Source organism: Lepidothrix coronata, unplaced genomic scaffold, assembly GCF_001604755.1.
Source record: "Lepidothrix coronata isolate B3197 unplaced genomic scaffold, Lepidothrix_coronata-1.0 Scaffold71, whole genome shotgun sequence".
Lineage (NCBI taxonomy): Eukaryota > Metazoa > Chordata > Aves > Passeriformes > Pipridae > Lepidothrix > Lepidothrix coronata.
This window is the reverse complement of record NW_016690251.1, coordinates 5,751,610-5,772,996: the sequence shown is the minus strand read 5'-3', so window position 1 is coordinate 5,772,996 and position 21,387 is coordinate 5,751,610. Positions and strand designations below refer to the sequence as shown.

Sequence of the window (21,387 nt, the reverse complement as noted above, 5' to 3'; positions counted from 1 at the left end):
CATTTTCTGGCATCCATTGCTCCCAGGAGAGATTCTTTCACCTTTCCAGCTTAGCTCCAGGAAAACTCCAGAAAGTATTAATTAAACTTCATACCTATCACTTTAATTAATTTCCTAGCAAACTAAAGCATCTTTGGTGGAAAAGGGCTACCACACCTTCAGGGTAGGATCTGACGAGCTTTCTAGTATCGTAGACTACTGCAATAATTCAGAACAGGGATCCAAGAATATTGTATTCAGTTATGGCTGCAAGGAGCAATGTTAGGCAGGTACAAAAGGAACTTCCTACATTAAATTTGACCAAGATGTTTGGATGAGGCATATTTTGCTGAGCATCTCTTCAGCTCAACAGCTAACAGTTACTGTACTGTTCATCTTGGGTCACCACTGATAAATACCTGGCATTAAATCACAGGGTGCCTCTCAATTTTGTCTCTGTAACTATAGCTCAGAGAAGATTTTTCCCAGTGCTTTATACTGAAGAGGAGTATACAGATTTTATGATTTGAGCAAGATTTAGGATCATTTCCCTTTATAGTATTGGGCTATTTGTGTGAAAAAAAGCAGAGTGGGCGTTGTTCTAAATTCTAAACTCTGGGCCATCATGGTGTTCTCATGTCCATTCCCATGGGCCTCGAGCCAGCCACAAACCACAGTGACTACTACAAGGAGAGGTCCCAGAGACATTCCTCCTTTTGCCTTTCTCTTCTCAGTCCATCCTTACCTGTGTGTGAAGGGAGTGGTTAAAGGGAAGCCTGCTAACAGGGATTCTGAACCCTATGGTGGCCAGAGGGCTGACTTATGGCAATGCAAGGAGTGCTGGGTTTGAGACTGGTCCCTGGGAAAGTAACCCAGGAAAGCTGTAAGGATCACCCTTGATGACAATGAGAGTAGAGAGGCCAGGCATGGGTACAGAGAGGTCCTGGATGGAGCTGGGTTGGTACTTTCCACATTGGTTCATCTAACTGGGACAGTCAGCACTAGTTCTGGAGTAGCTTTTATTTTGTGGTCTTTGTTGATTGTGTAGGGAAGTTTATTCTCCACAGAATGACACCGTTGGTCCATCACAGCTATAACAGTGATACAACCACGCTGCTGCTGACCCTTTGCTCTTACGTGATTGGCGCAATCTCCTCCAGCTTTGGTTGTCAACCCTTAGGTTCAGTCAGATTTCCCAGATCTTTCCTCTCCTGATTCCAGCTGTCCACAGAAAACAGGAAACCTAGAGCTGAAGCTCTGCTGTTTGTTTTTATGACCCCAACAATTTCATCATCTTCGTGCTGTCTGGTGCTGGTCACTGTGTACTCCCTCATGATTTTTAACATACACCTTATGACCTGCTAATAGGTAACTGAGCCCCAGTACTTAAAGGTTCAGCATACTAAGCTTTTCCACACCTTGCCCTGCTGTGGAATTCCTTTGCTGGGGAGACATCTGTTTAACCAATCCAGATTGTGTTGGATATAAACCGGGAACCATGGTTTGAATTCAGCATTGTTCTTTTGTCTCTACTCATATCTACGACACCTGTGTATTAGTAATCAATGCTGAACTGTCCCAAGACGGTGGAAAAGATCTTCAAAGAAAACAAGGAACGGTGAAAGAATGATTGATTAGGTGAGAACTCCGGCTGCGTTGTGTCACACATCTGAAAACTTCACAGAAAGTGAAGTGCAGAAGTCAGTGGTATTGATAATGATGCAGATGACGCAGGCTTTGCCTGCCACTTAATACATACGCTAGGCATGTTTGAAAAGCTTTCTAAAATCATATGGGACAGAGATAGACATGACTTCGGAAAACCAAGTCATTGGCATGTATTCCGGTGGGAAGGAAAAATCAGTTGGAAAGCCTCTTTTTTTAAGATGCACAGATTTGCAAATATTCGTGCTTTAGGATTTCTCATTTGTTTTCTTTCGTTATGTAAAGGTGCACAGAATGCAAGTAACGGTAGGAAGTTATTTTGCCATGCTTTTCTTGTGCTAACATTTTTCTGTGCCACTTTAAAATCTTGAAATGCACTCATACTTCAAATGTATATGCAGACAACTGTTTCCTTACACAAGCATAAACCTCAAAAATTGAAGCAATTTAGTTTTTCTTTGTGCTTGCATCCTGAAAGTATAGTGATAGACTAGACTTGGCAGGTTCAGCTGTCAAAGTTGGTTGCTTTGTGCTCTTCTGTGTGTTTTTGCCAGTCCTCCTTGCAAATGTGGTATTACTCAGTTGTGCTGGGTAATTTTTTTTCTGTTCAATGTGTTGGTTAGTGGTTGTTTTTCCCTTTTGTTACGATTCTTATCTTGCTATCTGCTTTAAGACTACACTAATTAACAGCTCTTTGGATTGACTGAATAATGTTCTTCATAAAGGATGACTTTTTAAAAGTGTTATTTTTCAGTGGGAGTGGGTCTTTTTCTTATTTTATTTTTAAAATCTCAACCCTGGCTTATTGAGGTTGAGATTCCAGCCTTGTGGTGGAGCTTGTGAAGGATGTGTAGTGTAAAAAGGGTCTCCAGCCTGAATGGAGGCTGTAGGCACTGTCACAAGTGAATAATGGAGCGTAACTTTAAAGAGAAAAATACAAAGTGCTTTAGTAAGAGGCAGAAGGAAGCATTAAATGATGCAGTGGTTATTAATGTTGCACTTTAAGACCATTGTGCCTATTTTACAAGTTTTGAAGACAGTAAATGCCAGGCTAAATTCATAGTAGAGATGAATAACATTTCCAAGAAGTAGCGTAGTGAGCTCATTGATACATCAGCAAGAGCAGAATGTTTCCAGTGTTGGTATTTCCATGTACTTTTGATTTGAAATACCAGAAAAAGAAAGAAAACAAAGTAAAATGTAACTTATTATTGTAATAAGGGATGGCTCACCACAGCGGTCGGTTGTGTGGCACTGTAATGCTTGGTTAGAGGAGCTGGTGTGGGCGGTACTGGTAAGCAGTTCCTTTATCCTTTTGTCCTTGTTTTTCAGTGCTTGGAGAACTCATGGCCGTGGGTCGTATCTTTTTTATTCCTCTCTTCTAGCAGTCAGCAGGATGAAAGCGGGCCTGGAGTTGTTCGCCTCCAAGCTTTTAATGTTATGGAGGTGTTCCTAAAGATGAGAGAGGAAAATCAGAGGTGAAATCTTTCTCTCAGCACTCTTGGTGGAGTTAGCATATGTTGAAAGGAGAAGCTCAAACATCCCTTGACTTTTACGCCGCTGCGCCAGACCTGCGATCTCAGAGTGTTTAAATTGACCTTGCTCCACTGACTTCCACAAAGTCAGTGCCTTGTGCTGGCTGCATACCCAAGATCCTCTTGAATATGAATCTTTCACAGCTCAGTTTTTCTACAGAACTGATATGCACATACTACAGGGGACCCCCGTGCCTAAAGGCAAGCTGGGCTTTGGTGTGCAGCTTTCTTCCCACTGCATGAATTAATTCCCATCTGTTACGTTTCAGTGTTAGTTTCATACCCACTAAAAAATCCTGGCCTGTTTATTCCACAATAGTTGCTCTTCCTTGGGAATTTAACATTTCCTCTTTGCCTGCATGGCTGTTGGGATCAGTACTTGAGTACTCAAACCATTTAGTACGGTGTAAGTATCTATAAAACCCACCCAAATAGTGTGCCCCAAAAGCGGGTTCCTCCCTTTCTAGGGAGCACTTACTGAGTCCATGTTGTCCATGGGCCAGGTTTAACTTCCACAAAGCTTCCTTTGGGCATCTTGCCTTTGCATTCCCATTGAGTTGGGCACTCAGTTGTTGAACAACTGAATATTGTCATTGAAACACTTTTTTTCCTGTGTGCCAGGAATGCTGAGTAGGAGGTGAGGCTCTTGCACCAGACGAGCTTTGCTGTAGGATGTGATGGAAAGAGGAGGTGACTGAAGACAGAGCATATTGTAACAGACAGAGCAGTGAAGAGGACCTAATGATAGGATGGCTATCTTTTTTAAGCTAGTGCTTCAAAAATTAGTTACACAGCTTTGGTATCTTTATTGCCTTAGAAGTAACCCAGCAGCAGCAGTGTTTGCCGTGAGGAAACTATAATTACTCCACTGGAACCAGCTGCTGAAGTTTACTATGGGTGTAACAAAACATAAATTTGCCTGGTTTTACCTGCCACGTACATACATCAGTGCAGGATTTTAAAATCTGTATGGGATTGGTCTAGATATAACACTAGTAACCAGATATTTAGTAATGTCTGTTTGCACAAGTTACCCAAAGAAACAAAAAGGATTAATAGTTTAAGTAGTTTAAAACAAACATAAAAAAATAAAAACCATAGCTACTTAACGTGGATTCTGTAACGCTACACTATACTCACCACCTACATTATTTGAGTTGCTTATACACTATTTAATTTCATAGCCAGAAATTATTTAGCCTCTATTTAGCAATACAACAGCAATAAAACTGTCCCTGACTTTAATGTCTACAGCTACAGCTCTCATCTCTGAGAGCGTCTCTGAAAGTTACCTCAGTAATCAGACTGGAGTTTTTTAAGATGCCATGTGTATATTGGCATTTTGTGCTGCTGATTTTAAGATTCCCTGGACTGAAGAAGTCTGTAAAGGTTCACTGCACAGAGCAGGCTGTAACAAAGCAGTTAAAGATTCTTGTGACATGAATGCTGCCATTTCGGTTTATTTGAATGACACTGGCATTCTGGGTTAAATATATCACTTTTTATTAGTTGGTTGGGTTTGGGTTTTTTTGAAACCAGCTCAGTATTAGGCATGGGTCTGCATCTTAGCTAAACTATAACCTAGCCAGCCCATGCCTTTTGCCCTGAGGAGTGCCCGGGGTTTTTCTAAACATGTAACCACAGTGATATTTTTATAAAGGAATGTTCACCTCATGGGATTTTTTGAAGGTGTTCTATTTTTTTTTCCAAGTTACAGCTTCACTTTATTGTACATGATGTCCAATAAAAAAGATATATGTCTGCGATTGGACTTTGAAAAAGGGCCATGGTGCCTATTCCATTTAAAGGGAATGAAGTCAAGCAGTAAATTTGCTGGTCGCCCTTTTCATATTGACTGTATCTCGGCCAGCAGTTGGTCTTTGATGTTGTAACAATAGAGCAAAGACAGAGGAGGAGGAGGATTAGGACCTCTATAATATAAAAACAAGCCTGCATTCATCATGATTTTTATAGAGCACAGTGCTTGTCTATTGGAGGTTTGCAGTATAGACTGCATATAATGGTCTGCAGAAGAGTGCAGCAATTCTAGCATTTGCAGGTGGTTTACAATTCATCCATCATTACTCCTACCATCTCTTCTTAATTCAGTCTGTTTAGGCATTCAGCATTTAACTTTTCCTATGTTCTTATTCCTTCCTACAATAGGAAAACAGATGTTTGTCAGGACAGAGCTTCTGGAGTATCGTTTTCCATTATAGGGGTTGATTGTTGTGTTCTTTATGAAAGGCTTGCTGCAGCTGGCCAGTGGAGTATGTATTCCTCACCTTGTGCTTTGGAGTCCAAGCTTTTATAAGGAAAGAATAGGGGGTGGATATGCATATGTCTAACATTTTGAATATATACCTCAGAAGGGACCTAGGGCAGCCACACTGTGCCTGTGCCTTCAGGCGTGCCAGAACAACAGTGCCAAAGGTTTCAAATGAGCTGTTTAGCCTGATAGAGTCCTGGAGCTTCTGGTATGCATTTGTATGGTAGCAGCACTACCTCCCGACCCAAACATGCAGGAGGAAAATGCTCATCCACTTCCTGAAAATGTTTAAGGTACCAAATTGCTCTGAGTGCTGGTGGGAGCAGGTAGGCTTTGCGTTGTGAGCAGGGCTTGGAAAGGGCAGAATAACCCATCATGTGCTGTTGCAGCCATGTGTGTAGTGTAGCAGATATGGAAGGCAGGATGAGTGGAGTGTTCCCAGGGATGCAGTGATGGCAGCAGCAACGAGCCTGCTGCAAGGGGACCCATATCAGAAGCCCAGAGGCAGCTCTCAGGAAATCATCCAGGGATGCATCAGGTGAAATTGCTTTACTGCACCCAATTCCAGTGGCTCTTGCTTAAGGCATGATCCTGAAGTGTCCCAACAAGGCAAAACCACCTGGAATCTTGTCTACCAGACTCCAAAGACACCTGACCTAAGGAAGGGAAGGGGTGTAGGGGGGAAGCCAATCTGTAGTTCATTTGACAATGCAGTACTTGATTTAGGGTTGGATCATGTGCCTTCTGGGTGTTCAGGAGTCCAAACTCATGAACAAGTCACTGCTTGCCAGCTGAGCTGCACTAGCTCCTTAGATGTCTTATCCCACCTTCATCCCCCACAAAATATGAGGTCACTTTTATCAGTAAGTCAGCACTGAGCAAACAGACCCTGCCCAGAGCTCTCACCAAGGTGACAGTGCTCTGTCCTCAGCCACGGTATTTTTGGTCACCGAAGGCACAGCTTGTCAGTGAGGAATTGTTTTTTTAGTTAACATCTACCATGATGGCCATTAGAAAGGGAACATCTGGTGCAGAAAACACACACGTGCTATTTGTGTGCTCTGCTCTATGTCTCCTTCATCGAACCCAGATACAGCAGTGTCTGAGCTGTTTCTGCTTTCCCCAGCTGATGAAAGCAAACCACGTAAGGCTCAGCCGGTATAAGGTGGGAGTTCTGGCTAGTTAGAGGCATCACCTAGTGTTTAAAAGGGTTTGCCCTTGAGAGATCAATAGCTCTGAAAAAGCTGCTGAAATCCTTCAGTGGCAGTGAATTTGATTCCTGCTCTTCTTTGATCTGGCATTCATGGCTTTGCGAATAATGTAGATCAGAGCTGCCTTTCTCACCTACCCATCCCTCTTTCTTCTTCTCCTGTCTGTCTCCTAAGAGGATCATTTTTTCATGTTCTTAGACTCTGACTGTCTTAACATCAAGATAAAATGAACTAATTATCTGCATAACATCAGAGTAAGGGCCAGATTAATACCACCTCTCTGATTTTTTTTCTTTATCCTATTTAAGTATTCCCACAATAAAATACAAGATGAGTATGCAGCTGAAATCATGTGTTTGCACACACATGGACTAAGTGGGAAAAAAGAGCTGCATATACAAATTCCCTGATATGCACTGCTGCCGTTGATGAAAGGAGCCACAATTACATTGTAGTCAGGTTATAAACACCATAATACTCCCATGACAATTATTGCAGTTGCTTGTAAGAGCTGTATGAGGAGAAAATATACGTATTTATCTCTCTATCAGAGTTAAGTAGCTGGAAGTGAGTTCCGTGTCACAGCCTAAAAGGAATTGCTCTTCCAACCTGCTCTGCAGTGCTTCTGCTGTATGTGCTTTGGGATCTCTCTTTGTACAGAGCTGTTCTCCCTCCCTGGGATCTGGCATGTTCACCATCTCTGTGCCTCACCAGAGGAGGTGAGGATATCTCAAACCTGAACTGCTTATCTTTCCTCTCCTACCTTGCTGCTGTGTCAGGCTGCTGGGACTAATCTAAAGATGCATTTGGCCTGCTCCATGCAGTTTATTGTCAGTGGCGTCTGGGTGGCTTCAGGCACATGCTAAGATTATAACAAGTTTGAAAAATAAAACCATTTATCCTAAAAATAGCTCAGAACTAACTAGTGATCATGGGGCGGAGGGGAGACAGAAATGAAGATATTTTCATTTCACGTAAGTGTCAGATTCAAAAGCATCTGCCTTGTTCAGTGCATGTATGGTATTCATTTCCTGTCTGCAGTCGATTGGAATGCCCCCCGAGTCGTTTCAAATTGAAAATCGAGTCATGCTTCTTTAATCAGCTCTAGGAAATAGCCCTCTCCCTTACTGTTCTAAGAAAACTTATATATACATGCATAGAATTCATAATACAGAAAGCCCACGCTTCTCTCCGGGGCAAATCCTTTCTCCCCTCCTAGACAGAGAAGGGTCTTCACATTGTCTTGCCACGGTGTGCTGCCTGTCTAATCACTTGCTCTTCTTCCCCATCATGTCACTGGAGGGAGGCCTTTCTCCTGTGTATCTGCTTCCTCTGGTTTCCTGATGTGTCACTCGGGCAGTTCAGGGAGATGTAGAGAGAGGGCACAATGTCCACTGCCGGTGGCTTGATACAAAACCAAGGCAAGTATTGCACTGCGTGTGCAGATGCCATTTATGTTTAATGACTTCCAGTTGCTCATGTATCACTCTCCAAAGTTTTCTATTTAAATGGAGAGGGTAAAACTGTACACTTGAAAGAATATTTCACTGCAGGAGCAGAGGTGAGCAGTCCTGAGGCTGCCGGTCAGATTTCTGCTGCTGTTTAGCTACAAACTCCTGGGTGCAGTGAGTGTTGTGAGGCACGGAGTTGGAGCGCAAATATTGAAGGTAAACGAACACTGCCTTTCCTCTGCCTTCACCCTCTCACTTTCCATCCCAAGGAAAGTGCGTATTGGTGGGGAAGGCAGCTAAGGGAGCGTTGAGTAAATTATCTTGCAGCAATTCGATGGGGGGGGTGTGTTTTGAGCATCAAGACTCAAGGGATTTGCCTTTTTTCAGGCACAGAAGTAACTGCCAGAAGCACAGGAAACATCGTGTTTTTGGAATATAACACTTGTCTGCTTTCTTGCTTTCCCGTTATTAGCTTTTGCTTATGTGATGAAGTCATCATGTAACTCTTAGTCCACAGGGACTAAACACTTTCTAGTCTCTAAAAACATCTGCCAGTTAACACAGCCAGAGTCACAGACACTTTTGAAAGCATAGGGTGGATATTCAGTGGCATATGAGAGGGAGACACGGAGGCTGGGAATAGCTGTTTCTTGGAAACTAACAAGCTGAAGGCAACTTTGGAAATGGAAAAGGCTTCAAGTAAGGTTACTGTTTCAGCTAGGGAGAGATGAAAACTTTGTTTATTAAAGCTGGTTCACCTAGTGAAATCCTAGCCATAGTGATTTAGTGAAAAAACTTGCAAAAGAACATCGTTTAAAACCCAAGGAAAATAATTTCAGATGTATGTTTGCTCTCTTTCATTTACACTGACTTGGTGTGTGCTGGCCTGCAAAGCCTGACCAAAGAGCTGTGTACAAAAAGTATTAGTATTCTGGATTTCCTTTGCAGTTTCGATTGCAGCTTATGGCAGATTTTGCCATTCTGTTGGAACTTCATGTGTAAATTATTATACAGATTTCAAATGATGAGTGAGATTAGACTAGTTCAATTAAACTCAGCCAGGGTATAAACGAATTCTACTTAAAGCTTTATTATACTACTGATTTTATGCAAGCGTTTAATAAAGCCTAAAAAGAATTAGAACTTTCAAAGAATTTGCATTTTGGCACCACAGGTTATTGGAGTGGAATAGTTGGGCTACTCTTCAGTTGTACATTTGCCTGTTCAGCCACTAAATCAATGTGTCCAGTGTGGAGAGCTCAGGCCAGGCAGTGATTACAGGGAAGATCTTCAGAGTCGTGAAGAACAACTAAATGTTTACCACCAGCTAAGGCAACTGAAAATATCTGTTAACTACAAGCAAAACTTGGCACTGAACATCTGTCAAAGCCCTACACAATTTAATTCTGTGTGCTTGGCTGTCCCCTGGATGGCTGAGTATCTGCTGAAGAACAAAGCACCAGTGTGTACTACATTAAAAATTTACTAAAGGGCCTCTGTTTTTTCCAGCAGACATTGAGCTGTAATCACCACCAAGTCTCTATTATCAAAGTGTTTATACAAACTGGCAGTTCTTCACCTCCAAGCTGAACCATACTGTTTGTATTTTCCAGCTGAATGAAAACATGAAATACAAGCAAACAACAGAGCATAAAAAAGAGCTGTGATGTGAAATGTGTGTCCACAACATGTAGCAAAAGGTTGCCAGATCTGAGTATACTATGGTTGGTTTTCTCCTTAAGCTTGGAGGAAAAAATATGGTCTGCCAGAGCAGTTCAAATGTGGACCCGCTGTTTATTAGCGGTGTGGAGGAGACAGGGAGCTTGGTGAGAGGAACTCCCAGGCAGAGTCTGAATGAGGGATGGACCAAAGCTTGGGGACTGCAAGTCAGTAAGCAGGCTCAGTGGGGGAGGAATGGTGTGGCACTTGGGATGGATCAGCTCAGAAGGTTCAACAAGGCAATTCAAGCCTTTTCCTCCACCACGGAGGGTCCTGACTTAGTGTTGACCACATGCCTCGGAAGAGCTGCCTGGGAATTCCTAGACCTTGGATGTGAGGGGGCTTCAACACTACAGCCTCTGCAGTCGTAACACACATCCTGGCTGCACATCCAGTGCTCAGGATTTCCTGCATAACTATGAAGGCTGGAAGTTTTTAGTGTGAAACCCCTAAAATTCAAAAGCTGTGATTCTGCCATAAATGTACCCAGATGCTTTGAGATTCTGGTTCTGCTGGATGCAGCTCCTGAGAGCTATTTGATCATATGGCAGAAAACCAGCTGTGGTGGACTGGGTGTGTCCTGGGGCATCCCAAGCCCCTCACTGCCTCACTGTGGACTGCTGCTCCAACAGTGACTGCGGATCAACGCGTCTACCCTGAATTTCTGCTGTCTTAAGTGCAGCAGTATTTGTGACTCCATCCTGTTCTCCTCAGAAACAAAATCACTTCAAGAGCCACCAAAGCTAATGTGTCTCATAGCAGTGTGCTCTGGGGTGACTGGGCTTGGTCTTTCCATGGCCAATTGCTCACAAAGGCAGATGTACTGCAAGTTTAAACTGGATACACTGTCATTTTACAGATTTTGCTGGACTAAATGGAGAATTGTTCAAAACTAGACCATAATTAACAGAACATTATTATTATTATTATTATTATTATTATTATTATTATTATTATTACTACTACTACTACTACTACCACCAACTGTAACCAGTTATTCATCTTCTATTTGCACAATGTTTAAAGCAGATGCTCTGTTTTGGAGCCCCTTAGTGAAAGCAATTGTGTGCATGCAAGCCAGTGTAGTCTGGTTTAAATTATTTATGAACAGTGATTATCTAAAATGTGCTATTAATTATTGAAACAATTAGTCTATGCAGTTCTCTAAAGATAAATAAGGCCTTTCACTTCATTGCCTTATATGAGTGAGGGGCAAGCACATTTTAAGGAAAAATGAGATTGTCTTAGCTGAGTGGTTGATGTGACACCCCTCTGGTCTGACTTCTGTCTGACTGCCTGGACTGTTTGTGGTATTAATCATAAGAGAAATCTTTCTCTGTGTATCTCTGATAATTCTTCTCAGCTTTTAACATCACTGCCTGCTCCTCTGACACTGTCCTCATACCTCATCCTGGTAGGTCCTGTGCTATTTATACTCATGATAAACCAAAAAAAAAAAAAAAAAAAAAAAACACAAACCAGGAATTAGATCACCCAAGTTCATTACAGATCCTGGATCTGTGGAGGTGGAAGTCTCGTGTAGTGTCCCAGTGTGTTATTCGGCCTCCCCAGGCCGGTTAATTTTAAAGTGATCATTTAGCACTAACCTGGAAACACACGACAGCCTTCAAAATGAAAACAATCTGTTTAGGCAGGTGGGAAATGAAACCAGTCCTAATGGCTGTAATGGTTTTCTGTGAAGGCCCCAGGCCTCATTTTGTCTCTCATAGCAATATAATCTTTTATAGCGTCTGTGAAGTTTCCTAATAAATAAATGTTCCTTGTTGCTGGTGGTTGAAGATGCTGTACAGGTGCATCATGAAAGTGCACTGGCAGACCGTCGGGTTTCAGTTCAAAACCTCTTGTCAAGATCATTTTACAAGATATTTCAAAGGAGTATACAAGAAATAAAAAAAGCAATGTAGCTGCAGCAGGGATTTAGTAATAGATTCCCTTGCTGTCTGGGAGCTGTTAGCATATAAGTTGCATCAGTTTTCCCAAATTCTTTCAACTCCATAATTAGTAGTACTTGCAAATGCACCCTTAGTTTGGAAAGTGGGGAGGGAATGAAGGAAGGTAACAAATATGAAGGACAGAGAAAGAGCAGCTGCTTCAGAATATTTTCTGTAGCTACAGTAATTTCTTGCTTATTCTCTGTCTCGGTTGTTTTTCCAGAACTGGAGATGGGATTAAAATAAGGAAGAAAGAATTCCTTGCTTGCTAAAATTGCAGAAAAATTCCCTTTCCCCCTAGTTTGGTATTTTTACAAGTTCCCATTTCTGCTTAGTTTCTCTGCGGGGAAGAGAAGAGTAAGTTCCCTGCAGCTCATGTCTATCATGACAGAGGGAGAAACAAAATGTGAAGGCCAAGGGGGGAGTTAAAATACCCATTTGATTACTGAAGAGTTAAACTGCAGTATCAGGTAGAACATTTCTCCTGCATTGTCTCTTGGTGCCTTAAACCATGATGCCAGTGGTGGATGCCGTGGTGCAAGTCCCTCCTGGATCACCAACATGTAAAATTATCCTCACAAAATCCCTGTGAATTGCTCTTCTTCCATGGTTTATAGATAGACACAAAGGCACTGATATGCACTGACCTATTGCCCTCCCTTTTTCAGTGATGGGTGTTGCAAGGTCTGTTATTCTGTAACTCAAAGAGTATGGCAGATTTTCTCTGAAGGATTTAATTCATTGCCTTGTCAAACAACTATGGATAATATGTTCCTGCCCTTATATACTGTCCACACTTGGAACATTCAAAAATCCTAAGCTGTTTTTGTATTAGGAACCTCTATAATTGTCTGATCCCATGGGGCTGCAGAACTGTAGCTGACAGCCAGCATGAGTAACCTCTTAAAATCATCTTAATGGAAAGTTTAGAAGTTGTGAATAATCCCGTTTAATGAAGGAAAGAAAGTGTTTTATCTTAAAATATTTAGAGCAGATGCATCATTTGAGTTAGAAACCAATGTGCCTGAATTAGAAATGTCATAACTTCAAAGAAACTGAGTCAGTAGTTCAGAATGAAGTGACATAGCTTTTAAAGGAAGGCAAGCAACCCTGCTTTCCAAAAAGCATCAGGAACACAAATGGTGTACACCTAAAAATAAATAGTGTGAAATATAAACATGGGAAATAACGTAGAAATAAGAAGAGAAGAATATTCCCCTTAAAAACCAAAAACCTTAATTAAATTTCATCTATTAGCTTTGGAACACAACCCCTGTTTTCTTCAGAAAGGATGCTGGCACTGCAGTAAGGACACATTTTTCCTGCTAGATGGGTGTTGGAAGAACCTTTGCTGAGCTAATGCAGTAGAACAGAGTGAGCATATTCTTCTCTTCACATGCAGTTCAAGCTCACTTTTATCTTTTCACCAGAAATATACATTTCTAGTATTACTGCAAATCAGCTTAGACACTACACCAAGAAGTATCTACCTAAAAAATGGGCAGTCTCTCTCATTTTAGAAATGGCCTTTTGCTCCTGGTACTATGAGCAGATAACTGGAATGATCACACATATTGAGCATTCCCCTTTGCCTGTGTTGCAATAAGACACAGGAGCCCCAAGGAGGAATAGCTTGGGCTTGTCCTAGTGCAAAAGGGACTGCAAGAGATAACACTGCCTTTAGGCAGAGCACACACTGGTTAACCTGTGTCATTCCTGCCAGGCATTAGTCAGCCCTTCTCTTAAAGCCAAGCTCCATGTCCTTCTCAAAGGCTGCTCTGGAACTCGTCTGTCGCTGACGTTAGAAATGTGCACCCAACGATCAGCTGGGGTCTTTGGGTCGTGTCCACCCTGAGCAAGCAGAGTGGTCCATCCTCCCTTCCCTGCAGCAGCCTTTGGGATAGAGCAGTTATCTTGTCCTCCCTCTATTTTTCTTTTTAACATTAAACCCCATCTCGTTCAGACTTTAATTCATGACAGTCCCTGCCCCAAGCAGCTTGGTAGTGGGCCCGATCAGCCTGATGTCATTACTTCACCATGACAATTTCCTAACTAACTCCATGTGATATTCCATCTGTCTGACACTATTAAAAACTTTTTATATAGCCCTTATTATTGTAGTTGCTGAGCTCCCCGCAAACATCACAGTGAGGAAGGGAAGTGCTGTTATCCCCACCGAGGCACAGACAGACCATGACCTGTCAGGATCACACAACAAGTCTTATCAGGGAATTAAATATAGGTCTTTAAGTCTTCAACCAGCTCTAGCTGCATGGTATGTTAATGTGGAGAATCAAGTGGCAAGCAAATAGGGAAAGTATGAAATTGTATGTGAGAATTTTATTATTTTTTAATAAAACCTTACTTTATTTTTAATAAAGGTAAGATTATGGGCATGATATCCCACTAAAAGTAGTTAAGTACCACATTTTTTTTTTGGTTCCTGACTGAAGTAATTTAATAACAGCACAATCACACCTTGTTGTTAGTCAGACATAACTGAGAAGCCACCACAAAGTTTATGGTTAAATTCTATTTGAAAACTGTGAAGTTAAAGCACATATGAGTAAGGAACCTAAGGTTGTCTTACTGACCCTCAATTTTGTTTCCCAGAGCTCACTGCCGTGTGATCTGCTTTATATTGAGTAATAGATGAGCCACCAAAGGCATCTGAAAGTCCTTCCTGATGTTCAGAAAAGAGAAGGGTCTATGTTTTAGCTCTCAAATAATGCAGATTGTCAGGAGCACATACATTTTTAGCACTGCACACATACACTGATTCAGAACAATGTTTATGCATCTATGCTGTAGACAGATATATAAAATTATCCTTTTGGGTATGACAGTACCAAGACAACATTAATTCTGCTGAATCTGATTTTTGGACTCCACAAATGGAGTGCGGCGAGAAGGGGAGAGGAGAACCACCTTTGTTGTTGCTTGAGACAGTCTCACTTAGTCCCAGATTAACTCTTAAATCTTAGTTCATTTAGCTCACTGAATATTTTCCTGTAATGTGCACAGATTATATTGTAAAGTCTCTTTAAAGGTCAATTTAGAACCTTCTAAGCAAATAAACACAAAATAAAAGGCATTGGAGCTGTTATCTATCTGAGAGCTTAGCTAAAGGTATGCTATGGCTTAATTTGAACCAGGAGAGCTGGATGGAGATTGCATTTAACCAGAAATGCTGGCAAAAATATGCTTCAGTAGAGCCAGAACCACATGTGGCCATTCCACTTTAATTGTGCTTGTTTTAAAAGATAGGTCTTTAACATTTACCCTCTCCATGCTTGCTGTCTCTTTATGAACTGAAAATAAAAACTCCCCAGGCAGTCATACTAAGACCTCAAGCCTGAAACTTTTCAGCTGAGTCAAAACCAAAACCTGTGCTGAGTCTGCCTCGTGCTTTTCTTTTGTAGCCGTAAGAACATTGGACTTCTCTGCTGTTTTATTCCCCCGAGTCCCCAGGCCAGTCCTAACCCAGGGAGGCAGTGTTTTGATACTAAATGTGTCTCCTTGGTGAGGTCAAAGGCAGTGGCAGCAGTGCTACTGGTGCGGGGGCAGCCTGCTGCAATGTACTACAAAACACCAAAGTACGCTCAACAATAACAAAAGCATTAACCGCTGACCCACAGCTTGGTGAAATTCAATCCCACCATTAGGCAAACATGAAAATGAGATCCCAGAGGAAGGAAGGTTCAGATGTTCAAGACCAGAGAAATTGGGTGAGGAACACAGGCGACGAGATGGAAGTTGCTGCAGACTGAGGGGAGGGAAGGGGAGGTTGCCAGCTCAGCGGTAGGATCTTTTAATACCATAAATTTCAACACGGACTGAGCAGTCAGTGGTTTTGCTTCACTTTGGAACAAAGCAAACTCAAAATGATTTATAAGAAGGATACCTTTCACCATTTTTAGGGACTCATTTAAGGGGATACAGTTTGATTTCCCAGGGGTCACTTCAGAGCTTCACGTTTCTACGTTTGTGTTAAGTCTGGTGTTTGTGGCAACATGTGGGTGCTCACACCAAGGCTGGAATGGTTCAGGAACCTGGAACAGCTAAACCTCCAAGGATGACTCAGTTTTATATCGTGTCAGATGGTCAGAGATTTCTTTCCCAGTAGTGAGCAGTGGGTCTGGGTGCTGCAAGGCTGCAGCCAGCAGATGGATGGGGGCACTGGCAGGACTGACACTCTCTCAGTTGTTGTTATAATGTGTTGTTGCTTTTCTTCCCCAGAACACACTGAGTGCAGATGACCATTCTCCTGAAGACAGCTTCACCCTGAACCCCGAGGACCACAGGGAATACCCCGATCTCCAGGCTGCCCACCGACCATTCCCTAAACAGCGATTCCGGCAGGAAAACGGGCACACGTCCCTGCAAAGAGATGGACCCAGATCTTTCCTCCTGGATCTCCCAAACTTCCCCGACCTATCAAAAGCAGACATCAATGGGCAGAACCCCAACATTCAGGTACAAATTCATGTTAATATCTGACCTTTTCTGTGTCTTGCACAAAGTTATTTTACTAAACCAAGACAACTTTCAGCCTGGCTTCCATGACACGCAGTCAGAACAATCTGCCTCTACCAATAGCAACCAAGAGAGAATGTATACGGTATAATTTAATATTATGCAGCATAGCATTATATATAAAATATAATATATATATAAAACATATCTACTATATACTTTTTGTCTCTAAGTAATTGCACATATTTCAATTTTTTTCTGAATTTCTCCTTGGATACTGTTGATTGCATGAATGTGGGGATCAGTGCAGACCTGTTGATGATACTAAGCCCATCTTTGGGATTGCCATTTTGGAGCATATTATCTTCATTGATAATAAATGGGTATTTTAATTTCTATCTTCAATTTACTGTTGTAAAATTTGTTTGCGAACAGATCCTCTTTTAGTATGCTATTATAAAATGGAATCATCTCCAAAGGTTGTAAGAGAATAAGTCTTTTAGTCTCAGCTCAAAAGTGCTGTATGGAACCAAGATTTAGAGTTAATTTCTGCAGCAGCTGCATGGAGTAAAAAAAAAGGTTGTGTGCAAGAAACTTTGTTATATGTTATTCCTCAAACTGTTCTTGGGTTTGGAACAGCCTCTTACAAGCCACTTACATCTTGAAACTTCAAGGATTGGAAAGAGGAAAAAATGAGTGATTTGTTTTTAATTCAGAGCCTTAAAGCAAAATTGGCATTAATAAGCAGTCCTTTTTAACCAAAACAATAAATTCAAATGTTGTTCTGCCTAAGATGTGCTTATAAAAACAATACACTAATAGATCTGGTTTTCTGGTTAAATTAATTCCTGGCTTCTTATAGTCCCCCAGCCCACAAAATTACCATGCTTTTGATATGTCTAAGAAGTATGTATGTAAAGATGTAATAGATCTACTGGTGAGAGGCCAACATGCTCACAGGGCTGGAGCACCTCTCCTGTGAGGACAGGCTGGGAGAGCTGGGGCTGCTGAGCCTAGAGAAGAGAAGGGAGACCTTAGAGCCTCTTCCAGTACCTAAAGGGGCTACAAGAGAGCTGGAGAGGGACTTTTTACAAGGACATGTAGTCATAGGACAAGGGGGAATAGCTTTAAACTGCCAGAGGGTAAGTTTAGGTTAGTTTTAGGAAGAATTTCTTTACTGTGAGGGTGGTGAGGCCCTGGCACAGGTTGGCCAGGGAAGCTGTGGATGCCCCATCACTGCAAGTGTTCAAAGCCAGCTTGGATGGGGCTTTGAGCCACCTGTTCTGGTGGGAGGTGCCCCTGCCCATGTCAAGGGGTTGGAACAAGATGATCCTTAAGGTCTCTTCCAACCCAAACCATTCCATGATTCTGTGATTGGATGAGAACAAGCTGCCTTCACGTTGTCGCTCCATTGCACTCACCACAGATGACTTGCAACATTTAGAAGCCTCACAGATTTGGGTCAGGTGTGAGTCTAATACTTGAGGGGCCAAGGTAGGAAACATGTTCAACGTGTGGTGACCGAACACATCTCTCACACTAGGTAGGAAAACCCTTTCAGAAAGCCTTAGGAAGGGATGGTTGGGAAGCTATAAGGGCCACAGATTGTGGCATGAGGTAAATAATGTACATCATTATTTGAACAGTATGTAAGCCACAGAGAAGGACAGGAAGAAACAAAAACCTTCTCTGATTGGTAACAGCACACGATGTTTAGACCCAGGGAACAGATAAAAGAGATGGAAACAGTTCCCTGGCTTGTCTTTGTAGTAACTGCTGCTGCTATGACCTCTTTTTCCACCACCTGATCTTGGAAATGTGTCAGCAACTATGTCAGCAGTTTTGCTGGACTCTGAGAATTGGGAAGACTAGTCCTGTAAACTGGAAAACATTGGGCAACATTGATCCCAGAGCTCTTATGCACAAGGATGAGCTCTTTCAGAAACAGACTCCCTAAGTCCTGCATTATATTTACTCTGCATTTATTCTGCTTACTTAGGTGTGTAAATAGGGATATACAAAAGTTCTTTAAGTTCCTGGTTGATAGTCCTGCAGTAGGTCAAGCCTCATGGAAATAAAACTCCCATTAATTCCTTGCAGAGTCAGAGAAAGTTTATTTCTTTGCCTAAAGGCCATAAAAGGTGGCCTATTCTTTTAGAAAAATAGGGTTATAGTGAACTCTTGCTCTTTACCATATTGACCTGAACAGAAATAGTGACGCTTGTTGACTTGCAAATTTCTCATCAGCTGTTTGGCAGGTAAGAGCAGAATAGATGTTCATTTGTCTTTTTGCACAATGGCTTCAGACTATGGAAGTTACATTCCTGGGGGTGTTGATTTAAAAGTCCTCCTGGGACTGTGAGGTTGGAAAGGAGAAAAAAAAAAAAAAGCCTATGTGTTAAGATAGCACAATTGCCACATTTTCTTTTCAAAAACTCACAGCCTCTTTTCCCTTCTCCTGGGGTATAAACTTTCCTAGACCAAAAATAACATTTTTTGAAGGAAATTATACCTGGAAATTTTAAATATCTAAGGAAGAGACATAAAATTCAGACGATAAAGCAGGTGGAAAAGGTACTCCAGTGAGTTGTCTTTGTGGCCATTCCTTATCTGGTTCCTGTGAGATGGCACTTGCTGTATGATGCCCTGATGTGTCTTCTTTCAGGGTAGAAGTGGTGAATATCAGAACACCATCACAAGAATTCAGAAAGCTACCCATGTGCCCCAGGTACTGCTGTATTTATCAGATGATAAACAATCAAATATAAGTACAGCAGACTAGAAAACCCTCAGAAACAACAGCCAGAGCTGCAGTAATTCAAATGCAACTTGATTCTTTGCATGCAAGACCGGGACAACACTTACTGGCCTTCCTGTGGTGTTCTAGCCTTGTAAAATCTCCCATCTTTTCAAGTGGCATTTTAGGCTTTAGCGTTGCTTCCACACTGATTGTTTGAGAGTAACCGCAGTAGCTGCTGTTGAGCAAAGCCTGGCTCTTTGGTTTGGGGTATTTTGTTTGCTTCTTTTTTGTCATTTTAACAACTCTGTCAGTGCCTGGAAGACCTCTGGATGAGAATGTGATTACAAAAAGTAATTACGCATTTTCTTCAGATCTCCTTTCTCAAGTGGAAGATCCCTTTTGTCTTGGTTTGCACTCATTTGATGAACCAGCCAAGGGATGCCTATTGTAATTGGGCAGGGTTATTATTCAGAGAAGGAACTGTTTTTACCCCTGAGTAGCAGAGTGATGTCACATGGGAGGTGTACAGGAACCTGCCTATTTTCCATTTCTGATGGGTTTCTCTTGTCTGTTCCAACCAGCCTTCTACAACATCTGCTCTTTGCAGCCGACCCTCTTTTTGGAGCCAGGTGTTTCAACTTGCAAGTGAACTTTTGTTCTTGTCCCTCTCTTTTTCTTTTTACTGCTGGTTTCCCAGGCTTGTGGACTGTAACAGGTGCAGGTAGTGTACTGCTCTCTGTTGTCCCACTGCTTTGCTGCTTCCCTAGCAGTGCTCAACACCATGATGAATGGGCAGAAAAGGGAAAACTCACAGAACCATGGAATGGTTTGGGGTTAGAAAGGACCTTAAAGATCTAGTTCCAACCACCCTTCCATGGGCAGGGACACCTTCCACTAGATCAGTTTATTCAGAGCCCCCTCCAGCCTGGTCACTCCTCCAAGGATGGGGAGTCCACAACCTCTCTGGGCAATGAGGGCATTTGGTTGGTATTAATGCTCTTCAGAGAACTTGGTCAAGCCTCACGACCAATAGACCTGAAACACAGCTGGGTGAGCTCCAGTTGCGATGGATGTGTTAAACATTTTGGATGAGGTGACAAGTTCCAAGTGAAACCTGCACAGAAACAGACAGGATTCCAGTCTAAAACCATGTTGATGTGCCCTGGAAAACTGAAGTAAATCAGTGTACGATTAAATCTGTTGGGATTTTTATCCTTGCTTTGAGTCACAGGATTGGTAGTAATTCATGAGTGATTTGAAGCCAGAAGTTAGTGCTGCCTGCTTGGTGATGTGTCATCTTTATAATTTTGCATGAAGCCTGTGGCTATAGCCACTAGTCATGCCACTCCAGTGTTGCTGTGTTAGCTTTGTTATCTGTTACCTATTTGTTATCTGTTTGTTATCAATTTGTTATCTATCTGTTATCTGTTTGTTACCTACTTTCTCTCTTCAATATCTCCAGTTGCTACCTTCTCTTAAAAAAACATCCACCCAGAACCACTCACTTTGGGAACATACACAGGTACAAATAAGGCTTTATGATCTGCTTTTAAAAAAGAACTGCAGATTTCAAATTAACTCTTCCCCATGGCCATTTCCCTCACCTCCACCTATACCGTGTGTCACTTTTCACACATTTTATTAGATGTGTTTTTTAAATATCATTTTATATTTGTCATTTGAAGCTGCTGGTTTCACTGCATTAGAAAGCAACACCCTCTTGGTATTATCACAAAAGACTCAATAGTATCTGACCAGTAAGTCTCATCTCTAGTTTAGCACAGGGAGAACTGGAAGGTTCCAGTAGTGCTTGTTTCTTGTGATTTCTGTAAGGCTTAATAATTTGAGGTAGTAGCAAAGCACTGGAAGCACTGATGTAGCCTTCAGGATCTCTCTAGTCCTCTGGCAAGCTGGAGAGATTACCAGAAATTGGTATTGAAAGTGGTTTAACTGTTGCTACCTCTGTGCAGTTTTCTTAATGTCATGGTGTATGTAATAGGAGCTCACTGCAGAGTGCAAAATTCAGAGCTCTCTGGAGTTCAGTTTGGCCCATCAGAGATTACAAATAGGATTGACAGCAGTAAAATATAAATTTCGGGTTTTGAGTCACTTTGTCCTTTTTGCTCCTAGCAGATTTTGAGGGTCCTTCACTTTCCATCAAGTCCAGAAAACTGTCCTAAGTGACATTGAGACAATCAAAAGTAAATTGGTATCATTACTGATAGCATTTTAATTGAAGTTGTTAAGTGGTGTAATGCTAATTTTACCATTGTAGTCTCTTATAATGAACTCGTTTCTATTCTCCTATTATAGTTACCTCATTGCTGACTTGCACAGATTCATCTTTACAGAATGGCAAGTTCTGCATTAAGAATATGCATCAATTGCAC

The 21,387-nt window shown here is 41.8% G+C and overlaps 1 protein-coding gene across 1 annotated transcript in view; it reads left to right on the top strand.

The window, feature by feature from the left end:
• The window catches only part of ISM1 (isthmin 1, angiogenesis inhibitor), a 39,932-nt gene that overhangs the window by 4,803 nt on the left and 13,742 nt on the right, over nucleotides 1-21,387 (top strand). Inside the window, exon 2 of the mRNA XM_017818768.1 lies at nucleotides 16,021-16,257. Within this exon, the coding sequence (XP_017674257.1) occupies nucleotides 16,021-16,257 (237 nt within the window). The remainder of the gene's footprint in view (nucleotides 1-16,020; nucleotides 16,258-21,387) is intronic.